Below are 16,981 nucleotides of genomic sequence, written 5' to 3' on the forward strand. Positions count from 1 at the left end.
AAAGGTATTGTTGTCCTGAGCTTAAATTTAAAATAAATTTTCACCAGTGATCAATTTGCGTAATGATATGGGAGTTTAAAGACTGCCATTTTGGCCAATTTGGAACAATTAACGCGCAATTTTAGAAAAAAATTTCAAATTTTAGAAAAAAAAATTTTCGTTTTATTTTGTTTCATTTAATTTTTTTCATGTTATTACTGCTGCTCCATAAACCCTAAAAGGCAGTCGGAACATTCAAGGCTTCGCCCTGATACGAGCAGTCTTGTTTTATTTAGAATTGCACACGAAAACTTGAAGCGAAACTCAAAAGTTTTTTTTAAATAAGGAAAAATGCAAGTCACACAATTTCACACTGCGAAAAAATGCTAGTCGTACAGTTAGCAGACAATTTGCTGGACAAGTGGAATGCTAGCGTTTTTTGTTTACCCGGATCCTTTGCGCCTTCAACCATGTCGAGGTGATGACATGCGAGATTGATGACTAGCAGAAACCGAAACCGAAGCATGCTTGATGGTTTATAAATCTGTGATTTTTCTATTTTCTAATCGAAAAATGAGGCAGGTTGTCACGTATCGCTAAGTGGTCAATCAAAATATAAATTGACCGGTAAGTCCGACAACTAATTTGAAAGAAATTTTGAACCGAAAAAAGTAAGTTAAGTTCTCAGAAATTATAGCAAACTGTGAAACACAACTTCATAAAAAATTTATAGAAAATGAAACTTAGAAATTTTCATAGACTATTTGTGCATCATTAGGCGAGTTAAACTTTTCTCGTGTTCCAGCTTTTTTAAACTCAATTAACTCCGTTTGTGTTTGCTTTTGGTGGTTTTTATTATTTTCTCAGATAGTTTTGACAAAAACTTTGAGAAATAATTTTAAAAAACAAGAATTTATAGTTAACCGTAACACTAAGCTTCAAAAAAAACTTGTATTTGAAAATTAAAAAACAACACAAATGAGTTGAAAAAAAACCATGCTAATGAATTAGAGCGGAAAGGTGAGCAACGAAACTCTAGGAATAAAGTTAGTGTAGTTGAACCGAGGACGCAGAGGGGTTGGGCAACTCCCTATTTTACTCTGGAACCTGTTCGAAAACGCAAAAAATGGGAGACAGAAAACCAACAATTCGGTGGAGGGATGGCATTGAGCCTTCCAGATGGTAACAACACTATTCGCAAGCAACTTGAGGGCCTCTCATTCAATTTTGATTTTTTAGTTTCTTTGTTTTTTAATTTAACCTTTTCATCTAATTTCTTTTGATCTGATCAAAGCTTTTACCGCTACTAATTGTCGCTTGCTACGAGTCGTCGCGTGCTGCGATTAGCCGCTTTTTTAAATGCTACGAATAGTCGCTTGCGACGAATTGTTGCCATGCCAGAACAAAATCTAACTCCAATTTATCAGTGGCAAATTGGTTGATATCATATTGAAGTATACTCGTTAATCAGCTCAATTCTGAATATTATCTGCCGAAAGCTTTCAGCTCGTGATCGTTTTTCTCTAGAAAAACCTCGACTTTTCAAGAGCCATTTTTGACGCTAGTTTCTTATAGTATAGATGTCTGGAACTGAAAGTTATTTCTGATCTGGTCTCAATCTGAAAAAGATTTATATTAACTTTATATATATATATATATATATGAATATCCAACGATTACCTTAAACCAACCGTCTACTTACAACCACACCCCAATTTCTCGTACCACTCAATACCCAAAATTTTTCAGCTCTCGAACTTTGTTCGGACGCAGGAAACAAAATTGAACTTCTGAAGGCAATATTTTAAAATTTGGATGATTATTGGAGAAAAAGTGATGTGATTTGATACTAAAATGAGCTAAGTTTTTTGCCTGCATCAAAACGGTCCACTTTTTTGATCCAATGGGTCATATTTGTCGGCATTCAGTGCATCAACAATTTTTCTAAAACTACAGGATCAAGTGTTTACAGAACTCTTCAGCGCTTAAAAAGTCAGCTCTATCAGTCAGCGCTTAAAAAGTTTATCTTTTTAAGCGCTGACTGATAGAGCTGACTTTTTAAGCGCTGAAGAGTTCTGTAAACACTTGATCCTGTAGTTTTAGAAAAAATTTTGAAAGAACAACGAAGTTTTAGCAAAATTAAATCTCCTATTTTTCGTAAAATTGTCTAGACTTTGTTTTAAAAGTTTGAAGTTACTTGCTTAACATTTAATACCGTAGTTTTTGGATAACAATTGATTCAATAAAAGAAGTCAAATTATGCAAAACTTGGTTCTGAACTTCGCATGAAAACTACTTTTGACAAAACTCATCAACTATTTCCTTAGTTTTGTACGATTTTGAGTCATCTATTTTAGGCTGACTGACCCTAAAAACTTTCTGAAGGCTCTTTAATGCTAATTTTGAGGGGAAGCGCGCTCGAAAAAACGCGATTTGTTGGCAAGAATTTTCCAAAAAAGGCCTAATTTCTTGGCATGTTTTGCAAAATTTTGTCTGCGGCGCAGAAAATTTAGTCAAAACAGGATCTGTTTAGTGCTTTGGCAGAGCTCAGAAAATCCGCCTCCTTTCCTCGAGAAAATCCTAGATCCGCCCCTGTATGTGTATATATATATATAGATATGTAAGGGCGGATCTAGGAGTTTCTCGAGGAAAGGGGCGGATTTTCAAAAAAAATTGATAAATTGACTTTTTTTAGGACGACTAAATTGATTTGAATATCTGATTTTAGCAAAAAGATTGAAACAGACAAACAAGCAAACAAAAGCCAATGATTAAATTAGGATTATGATTATAGAAAAATTTGCAAAACAGCTAGTTTTTAGACAGAGCTTCTGTCTCAAAGTTGTCTGCAATAAAAAATCAAATTCGCATACAAGCATAGAAGCAATCTTGGAGTTTTTGAACGTGTGTTTTTGCAAATTTAGTTGATATTAGATAAAATTTGAAGAACTAAAGTTGCCTAAAAAATTACAAGAATTGTTTTGGTATCAATTATTTTGCAAAATTTGCAACTAAAATTCTACCGCAAAAAGGGTCATTTTGGCGCTTTTTAGTCAATCAAAAATAGCACAAATTACTCATACAATACCAAGTCAATTGATGAGCAAACTATTTCACAGTGAACTTATTACGCAGCCAAATCAAGTTCTAGAAAGGAAAAGAATTCAAAAGTTTGAGGAAAACGTTTCACATTTGGTTAAAGGCAAAAAGCTCGAATTTTGAAAAGTAAAGTTGACATTTTTGGCTATCAAACATGTCTATGTACTGACATTGAAAACAATATATATCTGTTTTTCTCATCGGTTGACTCATTTTTTGGAGTGACAAGTTAGTTTCCAATTTTGCTAAATTAAAAGAATCTTAATCATTCTGGTAAAAGCTGAGCAACTTCAATTTCTTTTTCAAAAGTTATTTTTATGAAGTCAACGCAGTTTGAGAACCAATTTTTTAAAAGTGCCAACTTTGTTCCTTTTCTCCTGACAATTTAAATCAGCGCTGCTGCAGAGGCGTTTTTCAGTTAAACTGCTCCTTAGTATAAAAAATTTCGTCGCAAAAATGAGCAGGCGGCAGATTTTTTATACCATGTGAAAGAGTTTGTTGTCCTGAACTCAAATTTAAAAATATTGTTTCACCTTTGATTATTTTTTGTTAAGTTACGGGGGTTTTACAATTGTCAATATATAAATGCGGTACAATTTCGATTGAGACCAGCAATTTAATCATTTTAAAACAGTGCGAGACGCTAAACAAGAGTGCCTGTTTATCAGGACGAAGCCCTGAATGTTTTACCTGAACTTTGAGGTCAATTTAAAAGTTTTTGTTAGAAAAATTGACTATATTGAAAAAAAGAAAGAAGGTTTTTTATGATCTTTTTTTTTCCCATTTCCCATACCACGCGCTAATATCAAAAAAAAGTATTTGGCGTCTTGTATCCTAATTTAACGACCGAATGATTTGTCTCAATTCAGATTGGATCGCATTAATCCGCCGCTAACGCGTGCATTAGGAACGCAATATATCGCGCGTTAGTTATACCAAATACATCAAATTAGTAATTTTCAAAGCATTATAGCTTTACAAAAGATCACAAGTGAAATCACAAGACAAAAAATTAAATGAAATAAAATAAATGAATTTTTTTTTAATTTGAGATTTTTTGTGAAAACCATCACCCAACACGCCATGTAAAGTATAAAGTGATAGATTTCGCTTCTAGTAACAAACTAATTATAGCAAATAAGCTTCCTTCCATAAATTTGGAACAATTTCTAAGACGGATTAAATCTCCGCTTACGCATTAATAGCGCGAAGTATATCGCGCGTTAATTGTCCCAAATTGGCCGAAATGGCAATCTTTACTAATAGCCCCAACACTTTACGAAAAATGATCACAGGTGGAATATCTTTTCAAAATTAAGTTCAAGACAACAATAACTTTTGAATGATATAAAAAAATTTCGTCAAAAACGACAATTTAAAACGTCGAAATTTGTCTGAAGAAAAAAAACCTAACACGAGCACAAATATTCCGTTACTATCGTTACGAAAGTCGGAACAAAAAAAATTGCAAAAAATTGGAAAAAGAGTTAGAAAAATTCTGGGCAAATTTTGAGTAGCACTTAAACAACTTTCTCAATTTTGTTGGTATCCGAATTACGTCTACTAGCTGTTTGAAATTATACGGCACTTGATCCTTGAGAGTTTTTTTGGAGCAGTCAAAACTGAGTCACAAAAACCCGACATTGATCCATGGTTCTGTTCCGCATCTCAAGAAAGGCCGAAACCACAAGAATTTTCGGATCAGTGCAAAACTGTTAATGTGACGAATGTCCTTCATGGCAGCTGAAGTAGTTTTTGTTAAAAACATGATAAAAATTGCTGAAAAAATCAATTTCGCAAATCTTTCCTCCACACGCAATGTCAAGTATAAACTAGCTTATCTCAATTCAGTTTGGAATGATTTCGCAGCCGGCAGAAATATTTCGTCAATTTCATCGAAAGCCGGAAAAAACCCAAAGAAAAATCAATTTCTGCAATTTTTTTTACTTCTTTCACAAGAAAACTAAATATGAAGAAGATTGCTCGTATCAGATCAAGGACTTGAATGTTGCGACTATCCTTTAGGTGTTTAATGTAAATTTAGGTTGCCAATTTTCACACAAAAGCAATTCGGAGCTTCGCGCCAAATGCAGTACAATATTAAAAACAATGCCAAAGAAACTATACTTAACCAAAGTTCAAGATTGTTTTTCTCGATTTGTCTGGTATAAAACTTAAGTAAAAAAATTTAATTTTAATTTAGAATCAGAAAAAACTACTGAAGCGGTTACAGAACCGACAACACTTCAGATACCACAGCTGTCAAAAAATGTTTTCATTAAAATACAAAAAAAAACACAAATTAAAGTCCTCACCTTAATACACACACGCACATACACATACACACACACACACACACACACACAAGTGGACAAGTCACAGATCTAAAAACAACTCAAAATGTGGCCACAAAGCCTATATAATTTTTACCGTGACATTTTAGCTGATTGAGCAGAAAAAAAGAAAAATTGATTTTAAAACAAATCAGAGTTGGCTATACAATAAACGTTGCACACAAAGTTTGAATAGAACAGGCATTTAAAATGCAAGCATGCTCAAAAAATTGTGGATAGTTGACAAAAGTACAGAGTCAGAAATTTCAGATGGTAAAATGATTCAGCGACTTTGTTGAACAAGCTGTTTACCAGGAACAAAGTATTGAAAAAGTGGAAATTTAACGCGCCTCCATTGTCTCAAATTGGTTGAAGTTGTCCCAAAATGATCACATGTAACAAATGATTACAATTTGACAAAAAATGATCACAAGCGAAATACTTTTGTAGTTTTGAGCTCAGGCATCATAATCTTTCAGCCTGTAGACTGAATAAAAACCACCCAAGCACAAATATTCCGTCTATTTTCTTCAAAAATCGGAACATTAAGAAATAGAAGGAAGAAGTAAATTAAAAAAAATTCATTGCGTCAGAATTTATGCAACTAAACTGGAGTTGGTTTTGTACAATAAAAAAATTAATTCTAAATTGTTATGACCTGATTTCGTCAGCATTAAAGTAGGAGTCAAATTTTTGTGCACGAGTACGGAATCTGTGCATGAATAAAACATTTTTTGTCTAATTAAACTCTTGGGACAACTTTTACTGCAGAAAACGTGGAAAGTCAAATAGCGCTAATGCTCCTACTTTATTGCTTGGCTACTTTGTTTTATGCTGGCTACATAAAACAACGGGACAACAAGACGACAAGTTATCGAGGAGGCGACCACTTGTGTGGTTTTAGCTTCCTCTCTGCTTAACTTTTATTCACATCTAGTCATGCAAACTGTGAAAACCAAGACGCTGATTAAAACTTTGTTTCTGAACACCGTTTTTCACCGTCTCATTTTTCCATAAACATTTTCAAAAGCTTTGTCGTCTAATTTTTTAGCCATGCTTGTTTACACCGTGTTTGTTTATTAAACTAGCTGGTAAGTTTTTTAAACAGCTGCTATCTAAACTAAGACATTAGGACGACATTAAATCATTCAGAGCATTCAGGCAAAGAAATACATCAGTTTATATCCCTCTAATTATTCGATTCTTATTCAAAACTTCTGGGAATAAAAACTTGAACAAAAAGTGAGCGGCGAAAACAATTTTTATGATTGCAAGCATTTGATTGTCATTTGAAGGTGTGTTTGAAAAAACTGTCGTCTTATTGGTTGTGGTCTTAAGTTGGGGACAGACAGTGTTCTAGTGTTTATACAGCCACAATGTCTAGGTCCTCCATTTCATCTCTGAGGTTGTCGCAGAGGTGGTTTATTTCCACCACTCTGTTCCGGTTCCTCTCGATCTCCTCCTTGGCGTGCACCTGGTCTATCAGTCCAGTCATCCAGCTGTTGATGCGACTCACAATTCTGTCTTCTCTGGCGTCGATCACGTACAGGTGTCTGTCGTGTGACGCACTCACTGCATTCGTCACACTGTCTTTGTCCACAAACAGTTCTCGCAAGTCGTCCGTGATTTGGTCCGCATCTACTTCGCTCTTCAGAATCTTCTCCAACATGTTGATGGAGATCTCCAGCAGCTTCTCACTATGCGTGTTCTCCAGTTCTCTCAGCTGGACAAAGCGCGCCTGGATTTTCTCCAGAAAGCCTGACACCAGATCGGCCAAGTTTCTCTCGAACTCTTTGATGGTGTCCTCAAGTTGGTCCACCAGCTGCAGCTCCAGCGTCATCAAGTTGTCCCACAGCGCCTGGATCTCTTCATTAAACTTGGAAACCAAGGAGTCCACATGAGATTGCTCTTTCGTGGTAGTTATCATGGCGAACACGTCCAGTTTGTAGTTTGTGAATTGTTCCACAGCATCAGCCGACTTGGCCCTGTTTGCTGCCTTGGCCTCTTCGATGCATGTGAAAAAAGTGTCAACTTCCGACTTCCTGATCTCAGCCGCTTCCATCCCGTACTCGAAGATTTTCATGCACACATCAGAGAACTTCTCTTCGAAAACAGGGAGGATGTCCTCTTCCATATTTGGAAGCTTGTTCAGCTTCTTCCCATCCGAGTCTTCGTCGTACATTTCCAGGTACAGTGGATTCCCGTCGAGATTCTCCACGTAAGCCAGAGTGTGCTGTTCCAGCGCTTCCACGTTCTTCTTCTCCTCGGACTTCTTGCGCTGACTTATCACCTCCTCCTCCTCCAGCTGTCCCAGATCCATGAAGTACTTCTCCTTGGCTGCAGCTCGCGATTCAGGGTCGATCATGCGGAAGTCGAGGTAGACCAGGTTGGGTAAGTAGGCGATTGTGAACGCTTTGTACTCGTCTTCCTTCTGACAGAATGGGTTCTGCGATAGATTCACACTCTGCAGATGTTTGAACTGTCGTAAATACACCAGATCATTCAAGTTCGACAAAAAATTGCAGCCCAAAGAGAGCACTTGCAGTTGTTCGAGTGAGTCAAGCTTCTCTATTTTTGAGATCCTGTTGCTGCAGAGAGTCAAATCCTGCAGTTTTTTCAGACTGCTCAGCCCATCTATCTTTTCTATATTGTTGAAAGAGAGGTCAAGCCACACCAAATGCACTAAACTGTCCAAGCCGTCAATACGCTCAATAATATTGTTGTCCAACGACAGTCTTGTTAGACTTGAGAAACTCCAGAGATTTTCGATCTGCAAAATGTTTCGAAAGTCGAGCCTCAAGTTTATGACGTCTTTGTAATCAATTCCTTCCTGGTCTGCAATTTTTCCAGCTTGATTTTTGGGTCCTTGTTCTTTGATCGCCATCATCAACATGACGTCATCGATGACGGCCGGCTCTATTGTATCGTACACTCGTGACATGCTAGTAGTCTGAAACAAAGAGAAAAAATAGATATGCTTCTGATCTTGTGACTCTTATTCTAATTATTACTGATCTCAGTTATTTAAGATTAATCAACAACCGGCGGTGCTTTCCTTTCTCTTACCTTTTCCGTGCCGTACTTGCTTCCGTCCTCATTTTGTAGCTTAACATTTTTTTTGAAATATTTGGTGGTTACATTTTGTTGATTTTTTGTCAACATCGATATCAGCTATTAATACAACATCTGCTATTAATGTTGACAAAAAATCCGCCAAGTATAAGCACCCTAAAACAATTTACATATACATTTTGAGTGAAAATTTATATTTCAAAAGTATGGAAAGTTACAAAAAGATGATGAAAGCAGGTGAAGCACAGGGAAGATAAAACATAGCCAGCACACAGAAGGAAAAGTCTCGATGAACTTAGGAAAACAGACTATTAGTTGCAATTTATTTTCCAATTTTTGAACTTCGAAGAAAAAAATACATCACGCTAAAGCTCTTTGAATTTGGTTTAAAACGACCCAAGTTGAGCAAACTGGACCAAAAAATGATGTTTTTTGTTTTCTTTTCCGCTGGGAAATACAATAATTAGGCGCACAATTTTGTGTCTGTATGATCCTGGATTCTAGAGACAAGTATTAAAACATGTTCCAAAATGTAAGTGGATTCCACCTACAAGATTTACGTAGATTCCGCGTACATATAATTGTAACGTAAATTTTGTCGGCACATTTTATTTGTTGCGGATTCTGCAACAAGCAAATATAGCTAGTTGTTCTGGGTTCCGCAACTGTAAGTGGATTCCGCAAAATGTAAGTGGAATCCGCAAAGGTAAGTGGAATCCGCAAAATTTGTACGGGGAATCTGAAAATGTAAGCGGGTTCCACACACTGTAATGGAATTCAAAAAAATTGTTTATTACTGAACTTGCATATGCACTTGCGGAATTTAAAAGCAAGGACTTAACCATTGTCAGCGGAATCCACGATAAAATCTTATAACATTGGTTAACTAAATCGATGGATGTCACACTTAAGTATTTGCAAGCAGTTTTTGGAATCATAGTTTTGGAACCACAACACCGAATAAATTCATTGGGTTAATTCGGTAATTGTGTTAATTCATTAATGGGTTGACATATCGCCAATTTAGTTGAGTATTTGGAATTCAGTATTTGAGATTCAGTATTTGGGATTTTGTATTTGAGATTCAGTAATTGGGAGCGTGAATGCAAATGATGAAGATAGTATTTAGAATGAGATGACAGAGTCCTGAAGATATATCGCCAAAATAGGTCAGTAATTGGGATTCAGTATTTGAGATTCAGTATTTGGGATTCAGTATTTGAGATTCAGTATTTGAGAGCTGATGAATAAGTTTACTTCCGTTTGTTCAATTGGCAGGAATTGAGAAGACAGGAATTGAGATCGAAGTTAAGTGTTAGTAGGAAGTGAGATTGAAGCTGGGTATGGTTGACAGGAATTGAGATCGAAGTTGGGTATGTTCGACAGGGTTTGAGATCGAAGTTGGGTGTTTGACAGGAATCGAGATCGAACGTTTGGCATTCCAACTGGTAGCTGACCAATGTAGTAATTATAATATATAATTTTAAACGCTACTACACATACATATATATAAACTGAATCAACAAACAAAATGAGGATTCCACTTACAGTTTGCGGATTCCGCTCATAGTTAAGGATTCCGCAACAGCTCAATTCAACTATACACATGTCTTATTATTTGTTTGTGGATTCCACAAACTTTTCTGGATTCCGCAAATACGGTTGAGGATTCTGCAAATTTGCCTATTTTTGGAGCAATTTTGAACGGTACAGTGTTTTAGGTATTTTTCTGTGGAATCCAAAACAGCATAGAAGATCAAAGAAATGTAGCAATTGGTTGACAGGAATTGAGATCGAAGTTGGGTATGTTCGACAGGGGTATGTTCGATTCCGCAAATTTGCCTATTTTTGGAGCAATTTTGAACGGTACAGTGTTTTAGGTTTTTTTCTATGGAATCCAAAACAGCATAGAAGATCAAAGAAATGTAGCAATGTTGCGGATTCCGCGACAAATCTGATTTGGGCCTGTTGCGGAATCCGCTTACAATGCACAGAATACACAGTTTGGCCTCGTAAAGACCCTTTGTTGACAAAATTTTTTGCCGTATGCAAGCTTTTGAAAGAACAGGTCAAAGTTGCCGTTTTGACAGATTTTGGTGGAAATTTTTGACCAAAAAAAATTGCGTTTTTTCGGCGCTCTCTCCTCTTCAAAGTTGGTATATATTGGCGCCAGAGTTGGTCAGCCAAAAATGGGTGTCATAAAATACTACCAAAGGGAGACCATTTGGTTGGTGAGTGGAACAAATCCCTGATGAGCAGGGGCGTCCACCGCCATCGCCTCGATGGATCTGCCCCTGATTAGACAAAGTTGTTTTTGTTTTTGAAAAATTCTGCAACTATTAGAATGAATTTCCCGGTTTCGTTATTCATTTTTTCAAAACTGTATAAAAGTGTTATGATTAGTTTAATTTAAAACAAAATTTTCTTTTTCTTACTATCACGCCAAGCCTATAAAACGACAATTTTTTTTAAAAAAAATCTGTGAATTAAAATGTGAACTTCCAAAATTAATGTTCCGACTGTTGAAAATGGGGAGGAAAGTTGTCTTTGGGTGCGTTTTAGATTTTTCCTTTTTTCCCCCGTAAAATCAGATACCAAAAATAATCATTGGAATGGGTCGAAAGATATATCATAGCCTTGTTCTGGAATTTTTTAAGTTATAGACCAAGTTTTCAAAAATCAAAAAATAATTCTGCAAAAATATTCGATTTTCGTTTGTTATTCAGTTTTCGAAACCAAATGTTGTCGATTATGTGTAATTCACTAAATTTCTACGGGTTTCTAAAGTTTTCTGATCATAACACGCACGAAAACTTCACTAACCCTTTTTTTGGAGTTTTTCTTATTATTGTGGTCGGAATGTTCTAGGCTACTTGAACAAGAATCGGCTATCATTTTTTTTGCTATAAAGTCAACTGGCTCATTTTTTTTTTGGTTTCTAACTAGAAATCTTTTTCCAGAGAGCTGTATGTACTACAGGCTAGCAATTTATGGCATGGGATCCAGTACACGATAATGGATCAAAGGACTGTAAAATAATTATACGTAGAGGCGAAGCAAGCTGCACTTGGCAAACACAAACAAGAAAACGATAAAAGTCAGCTCTAAAAAGCGAGAAAAAAAATTGAAATAAGCTTCTAATTAGTGGAACTTTTGTTAAGTGTCGTATTCGATATCCTGCGACCTCGAGATTGGGAGTCTCATGTTTTCGAATCTGCGCCACGAGCCCTTGAAACTTCCACAGCACTAGCCTCCGATAAGCAGCTACAGATGCTCATAAATTGCCAATGCAGCAAAAATACCGCCAAATATAAATAAAACTATTGATAAATGTGGCATTGAAGCTAGATTAGTAGATTAAAATTCTCGCGACTTTCCCTTTGCGTAACTTTTGTTTGAAGAACGGCACATAGTAGCCGCCTATAAAGCAGAGAACAGATGCTATGAAATTTCTTTTGCCAGAGATTGTGAGTGCCACCAAATGAGCGTTTTATTGGCATTTTGGTTGAAAAAAAGATGAGTAAAAATTTTACTTTACATTCGCAAGCTCGTTTGTGTAATAAATCAAAAAAGCATAACTTCAAAACTTAAGCATTTACATTAGCCGCATTAAACGCATTTTCATCAAATTTACACATTATCTTAGCCCTGTAAAAGATTTACCGTGATTATTTTGCTTTCGAAATTAGAAAGTTCCCCTTTGAAAGCCTTCCTTGAGCTCATTGAACCTTTTCCAATTTTTTGCTGGCTATGTTAAAAGACTTGAACCCTTACTAACAGCCAAAAACACTGTACAGGAATAAGCCAATAAACAGTGAAGAAGGTTACCCAGAGACAATAACTACTAGCAGAATAGGATCAGCTTTGCTATCATTGGGATACTTTTTAAGCAATAAAGGGTCATTCCAAAAGCTTAGTTTTTTTTATAAGACATTGTTGAATCTTACTTGAATTGTTTAAAAATTAAGCTTTTCGAATGACTAGCGCCCTCGTATGCGTAAAAACACTCCCGAGGATAGAAAAGCTGATCCTAGTTATACTATTAAAAAAAAAATTCTTGTTCTAGATAACTGATGATGGCAGTATTGGCGAAAACGTTTTTAATTTAACATTGATCCGACTTGTTTTCCATAGTATTACTTATTGTCTCTGGGTAACCTTCTTCACTGTTTATTACCTTGTAATCAGTAACAATTGAAGTCTTTTAACATAGCTATTAAAAATCTTTTAACGTTTCAATGAACTCAAGGAAACCAGAAAACCATATTATACTTTTAGAGGAGAATTTTTTAATTTCAAAGACAAAAAACATCACACTAAATTTGAGAATTTACTCTGCATTTTTAAGAAACCTTTACAATTAACACTCATTTCATAAGAGAGCAGCGTTTCTGCTTTCGTTTTAACAAAATATGTTGACTTGAACAAAAAAGAAATTAAAAGCCGCTCCGCAAAAAAGTCAGCGTGTTCAAAAATTAAGACTTTTCACTAAAAAAACTACACGGCCGGAATTAGTGTCTTAATACCGTTCATTGACACAAAGGAAACCGCTTGCTGTGCAATAACAAAATAAAATAAAAAACAGTCATTTCAAATTTTTGTTCGTGGTGTGATGAAAGAATCTAAAAGAACGCCAAGATTTTAGGTATCTTTGATATTTATAGTAAATAAGGCATAATCCGCATTTTTTCAAAAAAATGAACAGAAAAACAATAAAAAAAAAAGATTTTCAATTTTTCACAACTTAAGCTTAAATGGGCTCTGCTGAAAATTTAAGCCTTTGTACTTCGGTGTTTCCGGATAACTGATATAACTTAATGATGGTTCCATATTGTTTTCCAACTAGCCCAAATCTGAGGCCGCATGCACTTGGTTTTAAATCATAAAAAAAATGAACTATCTCTAGGTTTTTTGCCGAGGGAATTATCGTTCCCGGTTCAGTATATAACAGTTATTCTTTAATCTGTTCAAGTTGTCAGAAATTGTTGCCAACTGTTCAAGTTGTCAACAAAAATGTGGTAAAAAAAAGCTTTTCGATTTTATTAATCGTCTTCAGTTATGAGCATCGAGTCAAAACATGCAAACTTATAACAAAATGAACAAAAAATATAAAAGGCAAGCAAGAAAAAGGACAGAAACACTGTCGCGCAAGTAAAATAACCCGCATGTAGGATTAGTCTTAGAAGACGTAACTCAGTGTATAACTGCGAAACTCGTCTTTGGTGTTCAGCGCCGGCGTTCTGCGAATATAGACAGCTTCTTATGCTTTAGTTTTGACTGTCTTCGATTGACACATGAGCCTCTTCATGTGCAAACAAATGTAGTAATTGTGCGTCCTGTCAAAAAAACTCCAGTAGTTTTTCGCGATTTCTCTTCTGCTTTGTCAGAACTCGTGTACAGTATTATCCAAAAATAAAAATTACCTTGAGAGGTTTGCTTGATACTTCGTTCTCAACCAGAGGTCGTTGATAGCCCCATACAATTTAGACATCAATTTTAGCCTCTTACAAGCTTTTTCAAGGCTCTTGGGAGTATGAGAGAAGCAATCATTGTGAATCAACTAGTCGAAACCTAAACAAATTCACATTAAAATGCAGCGTGTGAATTATGCTTCAGAGAAATTGGTTTTCCTTTTCTTATTTGAGCAGCCAGCCGGGAGCCCTAATATGGAGGCTCCTCATTTAGGATTAAACAAAAGCTCACTTAATCATGATGTGCTTATTAAACTTCAGCTATCATGCATGCGCTCGTCTAAAAATTGTAGCGCATAAGCTATTTGAAACCGAAATTATAGAATCATATGATTGCATCACTACCAGAAACGCCACAACGCCAAAAATAATGGAACAATTCAAGAAATAGTGAATAGATAAACTTGAGACATGAATAATAATTACATTACAAGCTCAATCTGTGTTCAAAAGACATAAAAATTATAAATTCAGCGTCTTACAAAGTTAGAAAACGAAAAGTAAGTCAAACCAAATAGGGTTCTTTGATTTACCGAACCAATCTGAAATCCAAAATCGGAATTTTTACAACATAGAAAAAACTCTTGAAGAAGTTTAATGAAAACAATTAACGGAAGAAAAACAAATTATTGCTAAATGATCAACAATAAAAAAAGACAATCATGTTCAATCATTAAAAAAGACAATCAAAAAATAACTCTTATTTTGCGACCAATCAAAATCATACCACATCAATTGTCATAGTTTCCCCAAATCTTAGCTCCGGCTTGTCACCCATTAAAATTATCTTGACTTGAAAAAAGAGATGTCAATATCTGTTCTTTATGATTACCTAAGAATCTTATTAGCGAACGACTGTTTTGTAGAAAGAAGAAAACTTTATTCTGAGCAGGGTTTTTTAAGTGGAGTCATGAAAAAATAGCATCACTCGTGTGAATTCGAAAACTTGACATCGTTCAATTTGGAAATAATTGAAAAAAAAAACACACGTGCAATATAGTCATGGGAAGTATGGAAGATAAGAAATACAAATTGCTCCTTCTGATATAAACTATAAGGACATGTTAGACTTCAGCAACAAACCAGGATACCCGGTATCCGGTAAAAGTAAAGTCAATTGAACAAAAACTGCTAAGAAGTAGAAGGTAGATATATCAAGCGTACCAGGACACTCTGTATCCGGTATTAAAAATATTATTTTAAACAAGTCACAGAAAGAATAAAAACAGTTTGACGATCAGGACACACCGTATCCATTTGATCAAAAAATGTACAGAAACAGTTCAGAAACTATCTAGATGAGCTCCCAACAATTTAGAAGGTGTTTCTTGTGTTTACAATTAGGTTACTACCTCGATAAAATGTTTTCGACAAATATGATGTTATTTGTTGTACATATTGATTATGAAAATCTTTACTAAAAAATTTAATTTACAATTTTAAAATATATATATATTTAGAGTTGATGTTTTTACCTTCTGATTTCTACATTTTGAAAGAAAAAAATCTAATTTTTTTTCAAGTATATCTCCGGGTGAAGGCTTTTTTGCCCCCCATTGAGTAAAACCAAGTCATGAGTCAACAACAACTGACGGAATCTCAGCTATCAATTACTCATGAAGTGCTGATTGAAACGGAGACAAAATTGAGAAATGCGCTAACAGCAAACAAAGCGACAACAGAAACAAAACAAATCCAAATAATCAAAATAATCCCTCCATTCTCGAAAGAAATTGTGAAGTCAGCTGAAAATCTGTCGCAGGCTTATCGGAGTTGTGCTTCCGATATACATAAACAACTCCCCACAACAATGCAACAGAAAAAGACAATCTCAAAAACAATAACTGTGACAAAAGATGACCGCAAACTTCATACACTGACAGTAATTGCTCCCCCCGAAGCAGAGCAATTCATAACTAGCATCAAAAGCGAAGAAATCATTCTACTTAACAGGACGGTATTTCCCATGGGATGCTTTCCAAGGTCTCATAGACCCAAGAACATTTACCCTAAACTAGCCAAAATCAAATTGTCGAACTTGCCTTATGTATGCAACGATATCGAAGCGAAATTTGTTCTCAAATTGCCAGAAGACATAACTCATAGCCCCATATTCCAATGTGAGACCTGTATCGTAACTGAACCGGGTCAGTATGTTTACACAGGAAGAGCCATTTTAGAAGTTAAAATTCAAAACGAAGAACAAGAGAAAAAGCTGACGCGGTCTTACAAATCGAGAATGGATGGCTTCAAAATGTGGGAAGGTGTAGAAATCTCGTTTCACATACCTTCACTACATGAACGTCAAAAATGCAAGATGTCTGGACGCCAAGAAAAAGGTCTGTGCCAGTCGGTCATATTTGGAAGTTTGACCTTGAGAAGAGCAGAAAATACTTGATTTTGAAGTGAAATTTAATTTTTCAAAATTTCGAAAGGAACATGTCATGCACGATTTTCTCGCGACAACTGAAAATCAGAAAAAGAAATCAGAACAATTTTAGAACAATTGCGGGGAAGTTGTCAATTAAAAAACGAGTGGGAAATTGCTATTCGCAATTTCCATCATAGTGAACGAGAGTAGAGCTGTCCTACTTGAAATAGAAGACAGAGTATCCCCGAGAGAGCGATTACTAAAGTTGGACCAGAGTGAACCTTCAGCGGAAAGGCGGACAACTGGAGTGTCCCAACGGTCCAAGAGAACTCAAATTCTAGAGCATGAACTTATCCTTGCTGTCCAAACTATAAAACATTAAACTTCTCTTAGTTATTTATTTCTTGAGTTAGTTACTGACTGGATTATTTTCCCAATTCTTGAGCGTGCTGCTATGTGAGTACAAATTTAAATTCTAGAGTGTGTTTTGTAATTGTTATGTTGAGGTAAGGCGAGTTTTAGGTTGATCCATCTGAAATGGATCAAAGTCACACTGTCTAATAAAAAGTAACCTAACGGATTGTTCCAACCCGGTTTTTAACGGCGTTCATGTATTTTGGGTATCTAGAGACCTAAGTATGGGGACGTTTCTAATT

General features: G+C 35.6%; 1 protein-coding gene across 2 annotated transcripts; it reads right to left on the reverse strand.

Moving 5' to 3' along the window:
* Positions 1-5,964: 5,964 nt before the first annotated feature.
* On the reverse strand, positions 5,965-14,855 carry LOC134840708 (dynein regulatory complex subunit 3-like). Of its 2 annotated transcripts, XM_063856697.1 has the most exons (3): positions 14,787-14,855; positions 13,907-14,054; positions 5,965-8,361 (listed from the first exon to the last, which is right to left on the reverse strand). In XM_063856697.1, the coding sequence occupies exon 3, from the start codon at positions 8,350-8,352 to the stop codon at positions 6,775-6,777; it is 1,578 nt and encodes a 525-aa protein (XP_063712767.1). In that variant the 5' UTR covers positions 8,353-8,361; positions 13,907-14,054; positions 14,787-14,855; the 3' UTR covers positions 5,965-6,774. The 2 variants fall into 2 exon arrangements, with proteins under 2 accessions (XP_063712767.1, XP_063712768.1); XM_063856698.1 differs by lacking the exon at positions 13,907-14,054 and having other exon boundaries at positions 14,787-14,808.
* Between the last annotated feature and the right edge of the window lie 2,126 nt (positions 14,856-16,981).

The sequence above is a fragment of the Symsagittifera roscoffensis genome, chromosome 2 (assembly GCF_963678635.1).
Source record: "Symsagittifera roscoffensis chromosome 2, txSymRosc1.1, whole genome shotgun sequence".
NCBI lineage: Eukaryota > Metazoa > Xenacoelomorpha > Acoela > Convolutidae > Symsagittifera > Symsagittifera roscoffensis.